General features: G+C 35.3%; 1 protein-coding gene across 3 annotated transcripts in view; it reads left to right on the top strand.

The window, feature by feature from the left end:
* FAM133B (family with sequence similarity 133 member B) overlaps positions 1 to 19,895 on the top strand; it is a 29,400-nt gene extending 9,505 nt beyond the window's left edge. For 2 of the 3 annotated variants that reach the window (XM_042917755.1, XM_042917764.1), the window contains exons 2-11: positions 618 to 715; positions 2,537 to 2,615; positions 3,510 to 3,584; positions 3,697 to 3,729; positions 4,198 to 4,260; positions 4,826 to 4,918; positions 6,230 to 6,280; positions 13,633 to 13,725; positions 15,269 to 15,310; positions 18,403 to 19,895. In XM_042917755.1, coding sequence (XP_042773689.1) covers positions 618 to 715; positions 2,537 to 2,615; positions 3,510 to 3,584; positions 3,697 to 3,729; positions 4,198 to 4,260; positions 4,826 to 4,918; positions 6,230 to 6,280; positions 13,633 to 13,725; positions 15,269 to 15,310; positions 18,403 to 18,489 — 714 coding nt within the window. In that variant the 3' untranslated portion in view covers positions 18,490 to 19,895. The remainder of the gene's footprint in view (positions 1 to 617; positions 716 to 2,536; positions 2,616 to 3,509; positions 3,585 to 3,696; positions 3,730 to 4,197; positions 4,261 to 4,825; positions 4,919 to 6,229; positions 6,281 to 13,632; positions 13,726 to 15,268; positions 15,311 to 18,402) is intronic. The other variant, XM_042917773.1, reaches the window with a different exon arrangement.
* The last annotated feature ends 355 nt before the right edge of the window (positions 19,896 to 20,250 follow it).

The following is a 20,250-nucleotide window of genomic DNA, read 5'->3' as shown; positions in this document are numbered from 1 at the left end:
TGACAGCTCAGAGCCTGGAGCCTGCTTCAAATTCTGTGTCTCTCTCTCTCTCTGACCCTCCCTCCGTTCATGCTCTGTCTCACCCTGTCTCAAAAAAATAAATAAACGTTAAAAAAGTTAAAAAAAAAAAAAAAGGTGGGGTGACACCTGGGTGGCTCAGTCACTTAAGTGTCTGACTTCAGCTCCTGTCATGATCTCGCGTTTGTGAGTTCGAGTCCCGCATTAGGCTCTGTGCTGACAGCTCAGAGCCTAGAGAGCCTGCTTCAGATTCTCTGTCTCCCTCTCTCTCTGACCCTCCCCCTTTCGCACTGTGTCTCCCTCTCTCTCTCTCCCTCTCTTTCAGAAATAAATAAGCATTAAAAAAATTTTTTTTTAATTTTAAATCTCTGGTACAAAAAATTTTTTTTCTATGTAATAGTGATATGATTCATCTCCTGAACTTCTGAGACTTAATAGAGTATTATTTTTTTTTGTAATGAAAAATCTGGTTAGATTATACATGCTTAGTTGGACATAGTATGCATTTATAATAAAAATTGCTTGGTGAGTAAGTGAACATTTGCATTTTTGATTTTTTTTTTTTTTTTAATTGAGTTAATTTTTGTTCTTTCCTCAAGGCCTATATGAACCCAATAGCAATGGCCAGATCCAGGGGTCCAATCCAGTCTTCAGGGCCAACAATCCAAGATTATCTGAATCGACCAAGGCCTACCTGGTATATGTGTAACAATTTAACCATTTATAAGATTTTCATAGATTTTTTAAAGGTTACTGTTACAGTTTTAATTGATTGCAAAGCAGTTGTCAGATACATAATTTTTTGAAGTGATATTCATTGGTGCTTTCTTTTCAATGTATGAAATACACGCATCATGCATGAGCATAGAACAAATATTTGAGAAGCCACCACCCTGTGTAGCTAAAGAGCTAGCAGTTAACCTTTCATATCAATCTCTTCTCTATCCCCTAAAAGAGACCTTAAGCTTGCAGTTTTAAGCTATTTAAAATGGTAGGTTTGACTAATCTCGCCCTTCATTGAAGTGTAAGTAGGTGTTAGGAAGGATAATGTTAAGCCATGTTTCTATTCTTACCTGATGGCTTTTCAATAAGTTGAATTTCCCATTTAAAAATTTTTGTTTTAAATTGTTTTTTGGGTTTTTATTTGCCCTCATTGAGTAACTCTTATTATTTGTAAATAAAGCATCACAGCACTGGCCTTACTTTTTTTTTAGTACGTCTTATTATTAAATATCAGACTCCTGAGATAACTTATGACAAGTTTCAGAGTTGTTAGCTTCATAATGCTTGTAAGTGCCCCTAAAAGCTGGATAACTATGGTTGAAAGTTGTGCTTATATGTAACAAGGACTCTTCCTTTGAGTTAAATAGAAAGTAAGCCATGTCTACCTCTTAGAGTTTTCATGAATGCTGTTGTTGACTGTTGCAGCATACCAGAAAATTATCCCAAAACAAAATACATTTTACCTTCAAAATTGGTGAGAAGAAATGAACTTTAAGGGGAAGTGCTCGAGAAAGTATATTATGTGTGTATCAGAGTCCCCCAAGATAGCCCTTCAGTTGTGTAATTTGCTAGAAGGACTCCCAGATAGTTGTACTCTTGGGTAAGACTTATTACACTGAAAGAGTACCAGCCACAATCAGCAAAGAGAAAAGTTGCATGGGGTGAAGTCCAGGGGAGATTGGGCTCAGGCTTCCAAGGCTTCTTCCTATATAGTCACATGGAATGTGCTTAACCCCCACAGCAATGAGTTGTGTTAACATACATGAGATGTTGCCAACCAGGGGAGTTCATTAGAGACTCAGTGTGCCCAGGGTTTTTACTGGGGACTAGTCAGCCTCTCCCTATCAGATCCCAAAATCCCAGACTCCCTGAAGTACAGGTTCAGCCTAAGCAGTAGTATTTGTACAGATAGGCACAGTGAGCCACTCTTAACGGAATGGTAAGGAGCCTTCAAAATCCAAGTTCCCAGATGCCAGCCAGGGCCAAACTTGTAAGCAGGCCATTCTGAGAATTAGCAATCAGGCATGTTGTACCAACTCTTCTGTGCAGTATGAGAGGTGCATTGTAAAATAGATGTTTAATAATAAAATTTAGTAGTTTAAATAGACCTTAGCTCTCCCTAACACTGAAACTATCAGCTTTGGGACCCTAGGCAGATTTCTTACCTGCCTCAAGCTTTGCTTCGTATCTGTAAAATTGGTGTAATAATACTGTGTTTTCTCACAGGATTGTTGTAAGGATTAAAGGAAAATGTATTGAAAACAGTGCTCAAATGTTTGGTGTATTAGCTCTTGTAATCCATGTTTGGGAAAGGAGTAATCAGTGTTATTTGAAAGACTGTGTTAATGATAATTGACTTATAAGGCTATGAACAAAGAACTTTAAAATGTGTCAACACTGGAATGGAAGTTTATTAGGATACTAATATTTTTTTATTTACGAAATTTTGGTTTTGTTTGTAAGTATTCATCTCTAATTTGAATTGCTTGAAAACTTATGTGTCTATTTTATTAAGGGAAGAAGTGAAAGAACAACTAGAGAAGAAAAAGAAAGGCTCCAAGGCATTGGCTGAATTTGAAGAAAAAATGAATGAGGTTTGTAAATAGTACCTGTTTGAAAAAATAGACACATATGTTTTCTTAAAAGAAATACGACATTGGGGCGCCTGGGTGGCTCAGTCAGTTGAGCGTCCGACTTCGGCTCAGGTCATGGTCTCATGGTCTGTGAGTTCGAGCCCCGCATCGGGCTCTGTGCTGACAGCTCAGAGCCTGGAGCCTGCTTCGGATTCTGTGTCTCCCTCTCTCTCTGCCCCTCCCCCCGCTCATGCTCTGTCTCTCTCTGTCAAAAATAAAATAAAACATTAAAAACAGAAAAAGAAATATGAAATAATTTTTTAACAAATCAGGGGTCGGGCATGGTTTTTAGGTTTAAGGGCGCTCTGTACATTGAATACAGGTTTGTATATAAATGCACGATTTCTTTAAAATAAAAAGAGCAAAAAGTTAAAAAGTGGAAAATCATCTTACAGTAATTTAGGTCATCTGGGTTCTTCCCTTTATCTTCCCCTGCCCCCATGGCCCCATATTGCTCTGAGTTTTCCATGATGTTTGCCTGTTTTGGTCACAAACATGTATGTAGTATTTCAGGTACAATATAGATTAATTCAGTTTTTACTGTCTGGAGAGAGAATCTAACTCTTTTTTTTTTTTTGTAAAAAAGAAAAAAGTTGTCAGCCTCAGTGATAATACCTACTCCTCTTCTCAATATGCACTGGAGAGCTCCCACTCTTTAATATCCCCCTTAATAAAGAGCTTTTAGAGGATTCTTTGGTGACAGGGTTCTGGCACCTGGAATACCTTTTCCCTGTTCTTAGAGGCTGAGATGGTGAGAGGTAATAGAGGATAGAGGGAAGGAAGTAGTAGCTGTCTATATCAGGTGTGTTAGAAGGGGATAGATAGCCTTTGATGTTGTTCATAACCTTTTTGCAGAACTGGAAGAAAGAACTAGAAAAACACAGGGAGAAATTATTAAGTGGAAGTGAGAGCTCATCCAAAAAAAAGCAGGTAAGAGTTTAATGTTGTTTTTAATATCACAGTTGGGTGTACTAGTATCAGTATAATATTAAAAACTCATATCAGCTTATTTAGATTTGTACTTTTATTTGTTTGTTTTTAGAGAAAGAAAAAAGAAAAGAAGAAATCTGGTAGGGTGAGCAAAAGTTTTCCATTTTTCTAAATGTTACGATTAAGAGCTTACAAGAAAAGTAAGATAATTTATACAACCTGTATGCTGACTGTAGATGAGTCAAGGAGCCTGGAGGTCCTTTGGTAGATATGGGTGGTTTTGTTCTATTAGCAATATAAAGAAAGGCACCACCCGCCTTATAACCTAGTAGTAACTCCTCTGTTGCTATCAGGGAGGGAAAGGGGAAAATTGACTACCATTGCCATATCTGTTACTTTGTTGAGCCTTTTTCGTGTGTGTGTGTGTGTGTGTGTGTGTGTGTGTGTGTGTGTGTAAGGGCGTGTGACATTTCACTTTTTAATGTTTAGGTCTTCAGAATAATACAGCATCTGTTTCTCAGCCACTAGATTGATTTTGTTAAGTATTTGAAAGACTTAGTAATAAAAAAATTCCTGCATCTCACAAGCTTTAATTGTTTTGTGCTTGGTCAAGTATTCATCTTCTTCTTCATCAAGCTCTGATTCTTCCAGCAGTTCTTCGGATTCTGAAGATGAGGTAAGGTTTGCCTGTGATGGCTCATGAAATAATAATCTCTAATTTATTTAATGACAAGAGGAAATCCATTATGTAATATTTTAGAAATGTTGACTTGCAGGTTTTGGTTAATTATCCATAACCGAGAGCACTGACAGGAATGAACAGCTAAATACTTAAATATTAACATATTTTTTTATATTCCTAAATTTATCTTATTCACTTAAAAATATCAGAGAAGAAATACAGTTTAAAAATCTAAAATGCTATCTGACTAGAAGCTAGAGGGTACGTGTGACTCAAATTACTTGACTTTTTTTTATAAAACAGGAAGGTTAGTATAGGTTATACTTTACACAATTATTAAGGGGGTGCTTGGTTGGCTCATTCGGTAGAGTATGTGACTCTTGACCTCAGGCTCAGGAGCTCAAGCCCCACAATGGGCATAAAGTTTACTTTAAAAATACTGTTAAGTAAAACATGTATTTACAACTTGGTTCTTTCATGGATAAAGTTTTTATATTAATAAAATGCATCAATTATATTTTTGAAACAAAGCAAATGTTTGTAAAAATGTTTTATATAGGATAAAAAACAAGGAAAAAGAAAAAAGAAAAAGAAGAATCGTTCACATAAATCTTCTGAAAGCTCCATGTCAGAAACTGAATCGGACAGTAAGGTAAAATTACTTAAATTAGCAGCATTTTGGATAGCAAACCACATTTAATTAGCTTCTTTTAAGTCATCCTATCTTAAATTGCTCTCAGTTTGGAAATGAGATACTATTTTTTTTGTACTTTGATGGTCTGTGCCATTTAATTGATATACTTAATATCTTACATATGGTTTTCAATTGTTCTCTAAGTACTTCCACATATGTCTCCATCTCTCAACATTTCCATGATAGCTTTATGATAAATGTGACAGATACTATTTTTTCCATTTTCATAAAGAAGTCAGAGTTTAGAGAAAAAAACATACTGTACTATCTGGTCCAGTATCCTATTCCTAAATCTGCTCTGTACTGTCCAGAATTGTGAAACATAATTGGCATTGGCTCTCAGACATTTGTGATAATAAGGAATACATGCAAGTTGTAATAAAAGTGTAGATTCCTGGGCCTCATCACCAGAGAGTATGATTCAGTAAATCTGATTAGGCTCAGAAGTCTACATTTTTAATAGATGTTCTCTATGATTCTGATATAGGGGTGTCCTCGGACCACAATTTGACAAACACTAACCTAGGGTCTCAGAAAAACAAAGCAACTGTCTGGTTTTGTGGCAGATCTCTACTAGTCCTAGTGTCATTTCTTTTGACAAAATTCCTGGCATCCAGAAAGTATTCAGTAAACACTGGTTTTCTTTTTGTCTTTTAAGGCTGAAGACTTAGTCTCATGATAATGATAGCTAATATTTGTCCAAGTGCCTCCTCTGTGTTAGGCATAGTTCTAAGCACTTGACATTTTAACTCAATCCTCATCCACTTTTTGGATAAGGAAGGCTCAGGGAGGTTAATGGCTAGAACTGAAACAATCAAAAGAAAGAAATTCTAGTCTCTCCTCCTTACGAGGAGAGTAGGAAAATGAGATTGGTGGACGTCCACACTCAGTGTGAATTAGAACTCCCATGCATATGACCACCACGGGCAAAAATAGGCAGATGGCATTAAGTCTTATTTTTTAAATAAACTAGGTGGTTATTATAGATAATCTGTCATTTGAGGTATACCTAGATTTGATATGTAGCTAGATAAATGAAGAATGCCCATTTCCTTACAGGCACATATATACACAACATAACGTTCCTCCTACATTTTCAGAATAAAATTCTGGCGTTGAAGTAAACTTTTTCCAGTTTATATAATAAATTGAGTGAATCATAGAGCAAATCACTGTTTTGGTATTTTTGTCCTTATACTATTATGCTGTATCTTTTAAATTTAAAATTGATATATATATATATATATATATATATGTTTGTGTGTTTAGGATAGTTTAAAAAAGAAAAAGAAGTCAAAGGATGCAACTGAGAAAGACAAGGTAATTATAATTTTACATTGCCTTTAGTCTGTCATACAATACTTCATTTACTTCAAAAAATTGACAATATGTTCTCCCTTTTAACTTAAAGAGATTTATTTATTTTGTTTTTATAGCATTTCTCGCTGATTTAAGGAAATCATTTATTGAATTCATTATTGAAGGTTAAAAGATCACAAAAGTATTCCTGCAGAGTTTGAGTTTGTACAGATTATTATCTCAGACTAAAAATTCAAAATGATGGAGATTAAATATTTCCTTTGTTTCTTCAAGTCATTTTATTTTATTTATTTTTTAAATGTTTATATTTTGAGAAAGGCAGAGTGTGAGCGGGGGAGGGGCAGAGAGAGAGAGGAAGACAGGATTGGAAGCTAGCTTTGCACTAACAGCGTGGAGCCTGCTTGGGATTCTCTGGCGCGCACGTGTGTGCTGCGTGTCTCTCTCTCTCTCTCTCTCTCCCTCTCCCTCTCCCTCTCCCTCTCCCTCTCCCTCTCCCTCTCCCTCCCCCTCCCTCCCTCCATCACTCTCTCCCACTCTTCCTCCCTCCCCCGCCTCTCCCCTGCTCACATTCTGTCTCTTTTTCTCTCAAAATAAATACATAAACTTTTTTTAAAAAGTTAAAAAAAAAGACTTTTTAATTACAGAACCTGGAGTTCTGTTTCAAATTGAATACATCGTAGATAAGTTTTGAAAAACCTTTTTACTACTATGGATATTTTATTTTTATTTATACTTAACTATAAATAATGCAAGTTTATTCCTGTGTTTCTGATGTACAATTAAAAATCTTTTTCTGGTTCTTAGTAATAAAAACCTAAAGGAAGCAGTTACTAATGAAAGAAAACTACAGATCAGTGTCATTATATTTTATTCAGTCTTTTTAAACATATTTTTTAAATTGGGGTGTAATTCACATAATATGCTATTAAACATTGTAAAATTACAATTTGGAGGAATATTGTGTATATACAGTGTTGTGCAATGACCACCTCTGTAGTTTAAAAACGTTTTCATTACCCCCTCAAAAACAACCCATACTCATTAACTAATTACCATTCTCCCTTTCCCCCTTCCCCTAGTAACTTCTGTTCTGCTTTCCATCTCTAGATTTATATATTCTGGATATATCTTTGTTCTATTCTGTTTTGTGTTTTGTTTTGTTTTGTTTTGTTTTGTTGAATCAAAAGTGGAACTTCATGGGCACCTGGCTGGCTCAGTTAGTAGAGCATGTGACTCTTGATCTTGGGGTTGTAGGCTTGAGCTCCATGTTGGGTGTAGAGATTACTTAAAAATAAAATCTTTTTTAAAAAAAGTAGGAACTTTAATAAGTGTATCACTTGTATTTACATTAAAATAAATGGAATTTATTAGAATTAAAACAGTCCTTGCTATTTACGAATTGAATGTATAAGACAAATTATCCTTTGTATTTGTTTTCTGTTTGTTTACAAATTCAATAGTATTACACTTTGGAAAGCCAGTTACTTTTTGTTAACTCTGATACAAATATAAGGTAGCATTAACATAGCATATTCTACAGATTTAAGGACAGGTAAAACTTAGCATTAAACCCTCAAACACTGCTTCTTCTCCTACATTTTTTGGAGTAAAACACTGATATTCTTTTGTAGACTGTTTAGCTTAGGCCTGATTTTTTAGTGAGAACCACTCAGCAAGTAGGTGATTTCAGTTCCACATGGAAGAGCTTCAACAGAAGCTTTCAGGCAGCACCAAGGGCTGGGTGTGCTAAACCCCTGCCAGCTGTGCTGGTCACTGGGGCTACAGCTGGTAGCTTGTAGTGAAGTCAAGTGAAGCTTAACTTTACCGGGGCAGGTTGAAGAACAATTCTCTTATAACTTCCAGGGCTAGATCTTGACAGGGACACTCTGTGGATCACAGAGGATGACATAGACTCAGGACAGGTCCAGGTCCCTTCCCCTCTGAGTATATCATTTAAAAGCAGTCATACAATGTATTGCTTTTTGTGTCTGGCTTCTTTCACTTAGTGTAAGGTTTTCAAGGTTCATCCCAAGTGGTAGCATGTATCAATACTTCATTCCTTTTTATGGATGATTAATATTCCACTGTGTGTGTATGCCACAATTTGTTTATCCATTTGTCTGTTGATATTTAAGTTGTTTCTACCTTATGCTGTTGTAAACATGTATGTACAAGTTTCTGTGTGGACATATATCTTTACTGATCTTGGATATATACTTAGTAATGGTTTTAATATCAATTTGCAAATAAAAAAACCCATTTAGACACTAAAAAAAAGCCATCATGATCAAAATGGGTTAATTTTAAGAATTCAAAGATAAGAACTTTATTAATACAATTTGCCATATTGTAGTAACTGCCCAAATGAAAGAAACCGTAATTGCCAAAGGGATATGATGTAATTCGACATTAATTCCTGATTTTCTAAATCATTATAGAATAAGTAGTACCTTTCATATTTAAAAAGATATATGTGTTAGGGGCGCCTGGGTGGCTCAGTCAGTTAAGTGACCGGCTCAGGTCATGATCTCATGGTTCATAGGTTCAAGCCCTATGTCGGGCTCTGTGCTGACAGCTCAGAGCCTGGAGTCTGATTGGGATTCTGTGTCTCCCTCTCTCTGCCCCTCCCCGACTTACCATCTGTTTCTCCCTGTCTCAAAAATGAATAAACATTAAAAAAATTTTTTTTAAATACACGTGTGAAACTAAAAACTGGTAGTATACAAACATGAAATACTAAAACAACTGCATTGTGATTTTGTACTTCAGTATAAGGTACAGAGTAATAATGTGTTTTTACAGAGTAAAAGACAAATAATACAATAAACAAATACCCATATACATATCAGCTGGAGTTGGCAAATGATTTATATTTTGTCATAGTTGCTTCAGGTCTGGTTTTATTAAAGAAAAAGTACAGGGTACCTTGGTGGCTCAGTCAGTTGAGCGTCTGACTTCGGCTCAGGTCATGATCTCACGGTTTGTGAGTTCGAGCCCCGCGTCAAGCTCTGTGCTGACAGCTCAGAGCCTGGAGCCTGCTTCAGATTCTGTGTCTCCCTCTCTCTCTGCCCCTCCCCCACTCACACTCTTGTCTGTCTCTCACAAATAAATAAACATTAAAAAAAAGAAAAAGTACAAGACACCCTCTCCTTCCTTAGAGGCAGCTGTTTCTGAAATTAATGTGAATTTTTCCCATCCACATTTATACACTTTTATTGCATAAGTATATGTTCTTAAATAGCATTAGATATTTTGCATTTTCAAAATGGTATCATGTTTCCTTCTGGCACCTACTTTTTTCATTCAGCATTGCTGTGGACATTTATCCTTGTTGATGCCCTCAAGTCCTTTTGCTTATAGTATTCTGTTATATTAATGTGCCATAATTTATTTCTCCATTCCTTTTTTAAATTATTTTTATGTTTTAGAGAGCATGAGCAGGGGAGAGGGACAGAAGGAGAAAGAAACTCAAGCCAGGCTCCATGCTCAGTGCAGAGCCTGATTCAGGGCTTGATCTCATGACCCCCTGGGATCATGGCCTGAGCCGAAATCAAGAGTCGGACACTCAACCAGCTGAGCGATTCAGGCGCTCTTGTTTCTCTATTCTTCTGTTTTTGGGACATCTAGCTGTTTTCATTTTTTAGTAATGCAAACAGTGCTGCAGTGACTATTTCTTATCCATTTTTCCTTTTCCACAAGTTATCATTACTTTTCTAAGACACACCTGGGGAAAAAGGAAATAAATAAGATATACCTGGGACTATAATTTCTAGGTTCAAAGATGTTCATACATTTAACTTGTCTAAATTTTGCCCACCCAAATGCTCATTAATTTGTATCCTGCTAGTAATGTATTGACCGTACCCTTGTTCCACATACGTGATGGTCAACACTATGAAATTTCTTTTTGCCAATTTAATATGTGAAGATGGTTTAGCCTCTTCATTTGCTTATTAGCCATTCAGATACCATTTTCTGTGAATTGCCTATTCATAGTCTTTGCCTACTTTTCTGTTGGTTTTTTGTTTTTATGACTCATAGGAGTTTCATATTTTAGATATTACTCATTTTTCATATACATGATGAACATTTTGGGGTCCGTGGCTTCTCTTAATATTGTTTAGAGTGACTGTTATAATCATAAAAAGGGTGTAATTTTTTCCCTTAGGCAATATTCTTTGTTTTTAGAGTTTTCATTTTAATTCCAGTATAGTTAGCATAGTGTTATAAAAAAGGGTGTGATTTCAAGTCATATATCAGCCATTGTTTTCAGCTCGTTTTTAAATTGTTACAAAAATGGAATATGATACCTAATAATAGAAGGAATATCCTGTTTCTAATAGTAACAAGACTATATAGGAAATTTTTAAAAAATTGATCAGAACTTACTTGAAGAAAATATGCAAATCTATTCAGAGAAGCACATGAAGATGAAGATTCAGTAAATTTTCCTGGGTATGAGCTACCCTATTAGACATTAATGCTTTGGTTAAAAAATAGTGTGGTATGGTACAGGAATAGAAAACAACAACAACAACAACAACAAAAAACAGTGGATAAAATGGAACTAACAGTTGGGGGAGGAGGGAACAGTCTGGAGCCCAAGTAAAACTTTGTAAGTATTTGTGGAACTTAATATATGATACAAGTGGCTTTTCTTGGGACAAAATGATTGTCCGTTTGGAAAATATAAAGCTGGGCACTCCTTAAGGCCAGATAAATCCCAAATATGTCTGTTTTAAGTCTGAAAGTATAACTGGAGAAAGACCATGGAGAATATGGTATTGGGGTGGAGAAGGCCCATGACTCAAAACTCAAAACTTTTGACCAGATAATTCTAATTCTGAATGACAAAGATCACAAAAAAGTAAACCATGAACAAAGTTTAAATATAATGAACAAACTTAGTAAAAACTAGGAATACATAATTTAAAACTTCGTAATTAAAAAATGATACTTTATATTTGCTGTGGAAGCAAAGGCAGAAACAAATACCTTATATACACAGAAAAAGTGGTAAAATTCATGTTTAGGCATTTCTTAAAATACGACTGTATTCCAATTATCTGAGATTAATATGATTGATAAAAGAGCCCGATAAGGAGGCTTCTTGGTAAAGTGTGATTCATAAATGAGTGAAATAAATGATTGAGGGGTGGTGGTGGGAGAATGAGCAAATCATTTGGGTGAAGGCTACTTTGGTCTTTCATTTAAACATTGTTATTAGGTAAAGATTTTGTACTCACGCACCCTTTACTGTATTTCAACTTTGTTTTTGTTATTTTTTAAGTTTATTTATTTATTTTGAAATAGAGAGCGAGGAAGTGCGAGGGAGGGAGAGAGAGAGAATCCCAGGCGGGCTCCGTGCTGTCAGCGCAGGGCTCAATGCGGGGCTCGATCCCACGAACCATGAGATCATGACCTGAGCCGAAACCAAGGGTCGGATGCTTAACTGACTGAGCCACCCAGGTGCCCCTCAAGTTTGTTTTTATTACTTATTTATTTATTAAAGTTTATTTATTTTGTTTGTTTATTTGGAGAGAGAGAGAGCACAAGCAGGGGAAAGTCAGAGTGAGAGGTAGAAAGAGAGAATCCTAAGGTGCCCCCAGGTGCCCCTCAACTTTTTTTTTTTTTTTTTTTTTTTTTAATATTTATTTATTTATTTTGAGACAGGGAGAGACCGCATGAACAGAGGAGGATCAGAGAGAGAGGGAGACACAGAATCTGAAACAGGCTCCAGGCTCTGAGCTGTCAGCACAGAGCCTGACGCGGGTTTGAACTCACAAACCGTGAGATCATGACCTGAGCCACCCAGGTGCCCCTCAACTTTGTTTTTAATAGCAAAGAACCCATATGTATGCCTGCCCTCCAAAAAGAGATGGGTTAAGTAAATTCTGGCATATGCTGTCAATGAATGTCAAAGGCAGCCATAAATGACAATGTAGTTGCATGAAAAGGTACTATTGGGTGAGAAGAGCAGGTTCTAAACAAGAATTTATGTAAAATAGTAAATGTACACACAGAGAGCTGTTTCCAAAAATCTTCATGATGTTTAATGCCTGGTACTGGGCTTCAGGTGAATTTTCTTACAGTGAGCATTTATCATTTCTACCAAAATAATAAGCTGTTTGCAGAAACAAAATTAAATCACCTGTAATATAACACAGATCATCACTGTTAGCTTATTTTCTATGTGATTTATTTTTCTCCAATAATCTTCAAAATTGGGTCCATGCTATATAGTTTCGTGGTTTTTTTCTATATGATTCAGTAGTGCTCATTTTTTCCATTGTAGTTTTTTTATTGTTACGAACTAGTCAGACATACAGGAAGAGTATATGGAAAATAATAAAATGACAACCTGCATATCCACTATGAAGCTTTAATAAATCTTAACATTTTGCTGTACATCAGATGTTTTTGAAATTTTTTATTCCTCAGAGTGTATATTTTTAAGTGTCTAATAACTCCTTCAGTCTTTCTTCTTCCCCAGAGTTACACATTTTCTCATCATTAAGAATACTTAGAGATGAAGATTTTTTTAATATGAATTTAACACTGGGAACATACTAAAGTAATTTATACTGTGTAGAGATCTTTTTCAATTATCATGATTACCCTTTGGTGTGTGTGTGTGTGTGTGTGTGTGTGTGTGTGTGTGTGTAGCACTAGGCTTTTCTGATCCAACACTGGGTAGAAACAAACAATCCAAATACAAGGGACTTAAATCTTATGCCACCTGTATGGTTTCTTACGAGTTTTTATAATTCTGTCATTTATAATTAAAATAAGAGGGGTGCCTGCCTGGCTCAGTCAGAAGAGCATGTGTCTTTTGATCTCAGGGCCATGAGTTTGAGCTCCACGTTGGGTGTAGAGATTACTTAAATTAACAAATATTTTTTAAAAAAGAGGCGCTTGGGTGGTTCAGTCGATTGAGTGTCTGACTTCGGCTCAGGTCATGATATCATGGTTGTGAGTTCAAGCCCCATGTCAGAGGCTGTTCTGTCAGTGCAGAGCCTGCTTCAGATCCTCTGTCTCCCTTTCTCTCGTCCTTCCCCCACTCATGCTCTCTCTCAAAAATAAATTAACTTTTAAAAAAAAGGAAAAAAATGAGGATATTACATCTAAAAGGACATGTAGTTATGTCTTTTAGGGTTATGTAATAAAAGCATTATTTTATTGGGGTTAAAGACTGAATACTGGTGAATGTCATCAATTTTAGACATTTCTAAAATGAAAATAGGTAATTTTTGTGATAATTGGAGGAATTGTTAAATAGAACTTAGAAGCGAATTTGTGTGGCATAGCATTACATCTTTTTGAGTCAACATACATGTATTTATTTTTCATAGGACATTAAAGGACTCAGCAAAAAAAGAAAGATGTATCCTGAAGATAAACCTTTATCATCTGAGTCCTTATCAGAATCAGATTACATTGAAGAAGTAAGTATATGATCAAATCCATTTTCTTCACTTGAAAATGTTATTTGATTTTGGGGTGCCTGGGTGGTCTAGTTGGTTAAGTGTCCAACTCTTGATTTCAGCTCAGGTCACAATCCCAGGGTCATGAGATTGAGCCCCACATCCGACTCCGCACTGACAGGGAACCTGCTTAAGATTCTCTCCCTCTGCCATTCTCCCCCCATCATGTGCATGCTTGCGCTCTCTCTCTCTCTCTCTCTCTCTCTCTCAAATATAAAAATAATTGTTCAGTTACTTGATTTTAATAAAAGAAATTAGTTAAAAGAAATACGTCATGAATATTTGATTTACTCACTTCTCTAGTAAGTGTGCTATGAAAAAGAAATGGAAGTTCTGTTTCAGAACGAGTTTTTCATTTCCTAGAAGATAATTAATTATATAGCTAATATTATAATTAACCGTATTTACAAATATCTATTCTGAGCTATTTTTTAATGTTTATTTATTTTTGAGAGAGCACAAGATGGGGAGGGCAGAGGGAGGGGAAGAGAGGATCTGAAGCAGGCTTCGCACCGACAGCAGCGAGCCCAGTGTGGGGCTTGAACTCATGAACCATGAGATCATGACTTGAGCTGAAGTTGGACACTCAACTGACTCAGCCGCCCAGGCACCCCTATTTTATTTTATTCTTCTAATATTTACTTTTTACTATACTGCTATTTTGATTACGTGAAAGATGCTGTTTGATGTGTAGTGTATTGAAACCTAGCATTCCCTTGTTTTTATTTGGAACTACTACTATTTAAGAAGTAGAACAGTGATGAGATAGAGCAGAAATGTTGCTGTGATCTTTTTTCCTATCTATAAGGTTGAGAGGAGAATTAGGTAGTCTCTATACTATGGTCCTTTTCAGCTCTGATATTCCTATCTTGGATTTTGTTAGATAATTTTAGGTCTGTAAGTTACCATCTTTAAAGTGTTTTTCTCTTGGATTTTGTTTCCTCATTTGTAAAATAGGGCCTATTGCTCCCCTTTTGTAATAGTATTTTGTAATACCCCCCTGAAATGAAATTGAAATGAATTGAATTGAAATTGGCAGCATATATGTATGTATTACAGATCTGATCTACACATTTTATATTAATATCCCCTAACATATTTTTTTTAATATATAAGAAAATATTAACGTATAATTTTACTAAATTTTATTTCAGTGCATAAATGCTGAGTGTGATAATACCAGAATACATAAAATCTTAAGACATAACAAAATCCAAGCTGTAGCAGGTACATTACATAAGCCTTTCAAAAACTCTAAAGTAACATTGTCATCAATGCATTTTCCAAAACTCAGTAAAGCTCTGGATGAATGAAACAAAATACAGTCTTCCCTTTGTTTATATGATATCTGCATTTCTGGGATGTGCAAACAGGGATTTAAGGTATAAGAAGGCATTTCAAATGCCATTTGATTGTCAAAATGGTTTTTACATATAAATTTTAAAAAAATGTCTTGAGTGCAAGTTACATATTTGTCTTCTCAACAAAAATTCAAACTTTTTAGGTACGAGCAAAAAAGAAGAAAAGCAGTGAGGAACGAGAAAAAGTAATAGCAAGTATCATTTAAATTTTTTACATGACAATAGTGTGGTTCTTTTTGTTAAGATAAAATGAATCCTTATAAAGCATGACTTCATTTACTGGGCCTAAATATTTATTGGGAAAAATGTGGTATTCAGCTTTACTTAATGGGTTAAAGCAAGTTAAATTGGCTTAGGAGAAAGGAAGAGTATCCTAGTAGTAAACGTGTCCTGTTTCCATTTCAGTGTTTTATTCAGCATTTCATTTTATTTTATTCCATATTCAGTGCTGTTAGAAATGAAAACTCAAACTTTTTTTGATTTTCTTAAGCTGTAATATGAAATATGAGATTTAAGTATGGTGATTCCCTCATCTTCAATAGAAGTTACTTTCAGATCAGCCAAACCTTATATAACAACAGAAAAACCCTCTAAGCACAGGACGCAATAAATAATGTGACAACATAAATAATTCACTAATAAAGATGATTCTTTTGATTGTTTCTAAAGCCAGCTCTGCTATTATGCAAATTGAGAAGTATAAAAGGAGAAAGAAGGAAGAGGAGAATAAAGAAAATGGAAGTGATATTCAAATGAGAAGCAGACCAACCTGGGGAAAGTAGATAACAGATTATCAAAGAGTAATTGCAGACCATATCATTAATTTAGGAGCACTCAGTATAAGCATGGGTGATTGCCTTTGAAAATATTTTCTTAGGGAGAGGTAGAAGAAAAATGAGAACAGCATCTTTTGTAGGTTTGAGGGTTAACTTCCCTTTCCCGGAATTTCCCTCACTCTTAAATGAGGGTCTTTTTCTGGTAGAAAGAATCACCTGGGAATATATGACTCAGAAGTAACATTTACTGTACTTCATGACCAAGGCGACATTTAAGAGACTTTTTTTTCTGAATGGGAATATAATTTGAGTGAAAACTGCTTTTGTCTTTGGTTCAGATTAGCTAAGACATAATAGTTAATTTAGGATAGTTCTAATTTGTACTTGCATACCACACTGTTTTCGTGCATTCAGCTAGCATATGTTTATTAAGCATCTCTATGCAGGCACTATTGGTGTTAGTAGTGTTGCTATAATGGAATACAAGATGGATAAGAGGATGATATGTAAGAAAGTGACTTTGGGGAAGGAAAGCCTTTTTGAGGAAGTAAAATTAAGCTGAAATAGGATTTACAAGAAAGAACCAACCATGTGAAGGTCAAAAGAAGAATATCCTAAACAGAGAGAAGAGCTGAGGACCTGTGGTAGGAATGAGCTTGATTTGTTTGAAGAATGGAAAGAGTAAGCATGGCTTACACCTAGTAGATGAAGAGGAATTGCATACAGTGAGGTTGGGAAGTAAGCAGAGGCCATGTCACGTAGCCAGGTGTTTCAGTTTTAATCAGAATGCTTTGGGAAGCTATTTTGAGTGTTTTTAACAAAGAAGTGACCTAAATCAACTTTACATTTTTAAAATACTGTGGCAGAGATGGAGTAGAGAGAGGTGAGGAATGGTGTTCGTATCGCAGTGGTAGTAGTGAGGATGGACTGGTGTGATGGATTTGAGTTATGTTTTTGGACTTAGATGGTAGGGCTTACTTGCTGCTTTGGATGTAGAGAGTGGAGTTAAGACAGAGTAGAGCCAACCGCAGCTTAGTTTCTTTGCCTTAAAAGAGGTGCCATTTACTAAGATAGCTAAGAGAATTTGGAGAGAAAAATTAACATTTTTATGGTAATTTTAGATACACTTGTTAGGTATCCAGGAAGAACTCACAGTCTTGAGTTCAGAGCAAGGACTAGATAGGAAGATTTGGTATGTAAGTACTATTTAAAGCATGGGAGACTGAGAGAGCATGTGGAAAAGGAAGGAGGTCCTGAAAGGTCAAGCAGAGGAATAAGAACAAGCACGGGAGGTGAAAGGGTCTTTGCAGTAGAAGAAAGCAGCAGATTGAGGTGTTGTGGAAGCCACGAAGAAAAGTATTTTAAAAAGAGAGTAGTCAACTGTGCTTTTATGAAAAAGCAACCTAGACCCAAAACGTTAAAGGGCCAAATACAGGGAATTTTGTAAAATTCCCTGTGCACTTGATCTTTTCATGAAGAGAATGATGAAAATTAGCTTAAAGCTGCTAAGTGGTAGAGACCTTTGAGAGGGGCAGGGGGATTGTGGAAAGTTCTTATTGATTCAGAAATGATAGGAAGCTTTGCTTTTGCTGTCTTTACACGTCTCCTTTCTTGCTTTTTTTTTTTCCTTTCTTGCTTTTTATTTTCTTTTGCAACAACTAGTCTCTCATTTGATACCACTTTTCTAAGTATCTGTTTCTAAGAGTTCTGCCTTCTCTTCTACATCAGAAATAGTCACAAGAGTCAGAGTTCAACAAAATTGTAGCTCTCTTTATCTAGTCATGAGTTGACTACTTTTTCTAGGCTTTAGTGGCATTTTTGTCTAAAAAGTAAGCATCTGAATGCATGGCTGGTTCTGCAGGTACAGTGTATGACTCTTGATCTTGGGGTTGTGAGTTGAAGCCCCATGCTGGGCATAGAGCTTACATAAAAGCTTTTTTAAAAAATTAAAGTTACTAAGCTAAGTAGACTTTTCAACTGTACATCAATATTTTGTACCAGTTAGTTGTTGTTAATTTAATAATTAAAATAGTTACCAGTGAAGACAGGACCTAATAATTATGTTCCTGTTTACCCAAAAAGTACCAGATTTAATATATATTTTTTCCAAAAACTGTCATTTATAAAAACAGTTGTGTTTTGCTGTGATATGAGGACTTCTTTGCAATAACTACAGTTACTTCGCCTTTACAAATTATATAGTATGAGATACAGCAGTTGATATGATTATTCATAGAATTTATTTTCTATAGAAAGTTTTATTTAGAAACTACATTAATGTGCTGATGACTTAAGAATTTTTCCATATCTTTTTGAAAACAAGCACTCTTAGTCCTCATGATATTAATTATTTAGACTTTTCCAAAAATGTTCCAAATAGTTTACTTGGTTGTGTAGATTGTTTGAAATAATTATATAGTAGCTTAGAAGTACCATGGTAAAGTTGTTTTAGACTTGCATATTTTCCTGTAGAAATGTCTAACAGGGAACTCTCTTTACAGGAAAAAACAAAAAAGAAAAAGAAGCATAAGAAACACAGTAAGAAGAAGAAAAAGAAGGCTGCTAGTTCAAGTCCCGACTCGCCATAATATTGAGAAAAATCAGGATTCCTTTATAAAGAAAGTGCAATGTCTAAGGAAATCTCAACTGTGAAAATTATGACATAATTACTAAAATGCATGAATTTTCTTGTTTTTAGAATTATTACTGGACTATTCAGTAGCCACTTGGATGCCTCTGTGTGAAAGGGCCATAATTGTTGCCTGCTGCTTGAACATCAGTCTTTTCTCTTCCAGTGCTTAACAACTCTGGGAGATAATACATTGCAGTTGTGCTAGTGGTTAAGATATTTGGGGATAAAGTTAATATTTTTGACTTGAAGTATCTAATGATAAATCAACAGAAATCGAATCTGGATATATCATTAAGATGTAATTAGAAATGACCAGATGACTCGAGTTAACATTTTGGAAATAGGGATTACATTGATATTTCAAAATCCTTATTCTGTAGATAAGTGTATTTTAATTTTTTCCCCTTATATACTTTTATTTACCCGGGGAAGGAGCTTTTAGGGTTGGGGGGGGTGGTTTGCTATCTCTTTAGCTAGCAGAATAGCGTGCCTTTTATCCTCACACATCCTATTTTTGTGGACACAGTAGCCATGCTTCATGGGGAGGTCAGAGCTGGTACAGCAGTCTTGCCCTTAGACATCCTTGGACTCTTGTCATTTGCTGCTTTAAGTGAACCAGAGTAACAGCCTTTTGCAGCACGACAAAGCCCTAAAAGCTCTGGGATTTACCTCCACTTCAATAATACTGAATGTTTTTTAGCATTAGAATGTGTTATAACATTTGAATTAATTTTGACTACACTTTGGCTTTGGAGAGGAATCATTTCCAATAGACACTGGTACTTTTTGAACTTGATAGCTAAAGATTATAAAATGCATGTTTTATACTGTTAGTTTTAACCAGTCAGGAAAATTTTATGTAACCAGTGATAGTTATTTTATTTTTGTATGAATTTTGTTTAGGCTGCAGTGTTTAGCTTTTATTAACTCCTTATTCTTGCTATCTTAAATTCCATACTGTGTTTAATGGCATACTTGCCAAGATACTTAGCATGTAAAAAGAAAAAAGCAGACTTCTAATTTTTTTTTTTTTTTTCCAAACAGCTTCATATTGAAGCTGAGTCTTACCATAAACAAGTTGAGTGGCAGGCCTGGTATGCTGTGTCTTGTTACATAAAGCTATTGCCAGAATCTTAGTAAATATAACATTTTAGAAATTTGTCTTTGTATATTCATAACAAATTATGACAAGTTAAGTGAGAATTACATTATTGCTCTTCCTGTCATATTTTACTAAGATTTTGTGCCTCATATCTACTGCTGAATTGTTTACTAGTAATGTTAAAAGGAATTGATAAATCATTTTCACTTTACATTTTTATATAATCAGGTAACATGAAATATAATTTGATGTACAATTTTGCCTGTTTCAGAGGGTGTGCTAATTATAGTGGTATATGCACAAAACATTTTGGCATGACAAGAGGCTGAATAAATAGCTATTTTACTTAAAAATAGCTGTGTTCTTATCAGCTCCCTTTGAGTTGCAAGTAAAGTTATAAAGATTAAGAAACACTACTAGGGGTTCAATGGTAGGTGGATAAGACATATCCCCAAATTTTTAGCTGTAAAAATTATTTATTTCTTGGTAAACTTCCTTAAATTTTATGCTTAAAGCTTCATACTCTTTCCTAATAAAAGATATGTAGGGGCACCTGGGTGGCTCAGTCAGTTAAGCATCCAACTCTTGGTTTCGGCTCAGGTCATGATCTTGAAA

The sequence above is a fragment of the Panthera leo genome, chromosome A2, assembly GCF_018350215.1.
Source record: "Panthera leo isolate Ple1 chromosome A2, P.leo_Ple1_pat1.1, whole genome shotgun sequence".
Classification (NCBI taxonomy): domain Eukaryota; kingdom Metazoa; phylum Chordata; class Mammalia; order Carnivora; family Felidae; genus Panthera; species Panthera leo.
The sequence above is the reverse complement of the archived record's forward strand: the minus strand, read 5'-3'. Positions and strand labels throughout refer to the sequence as shown.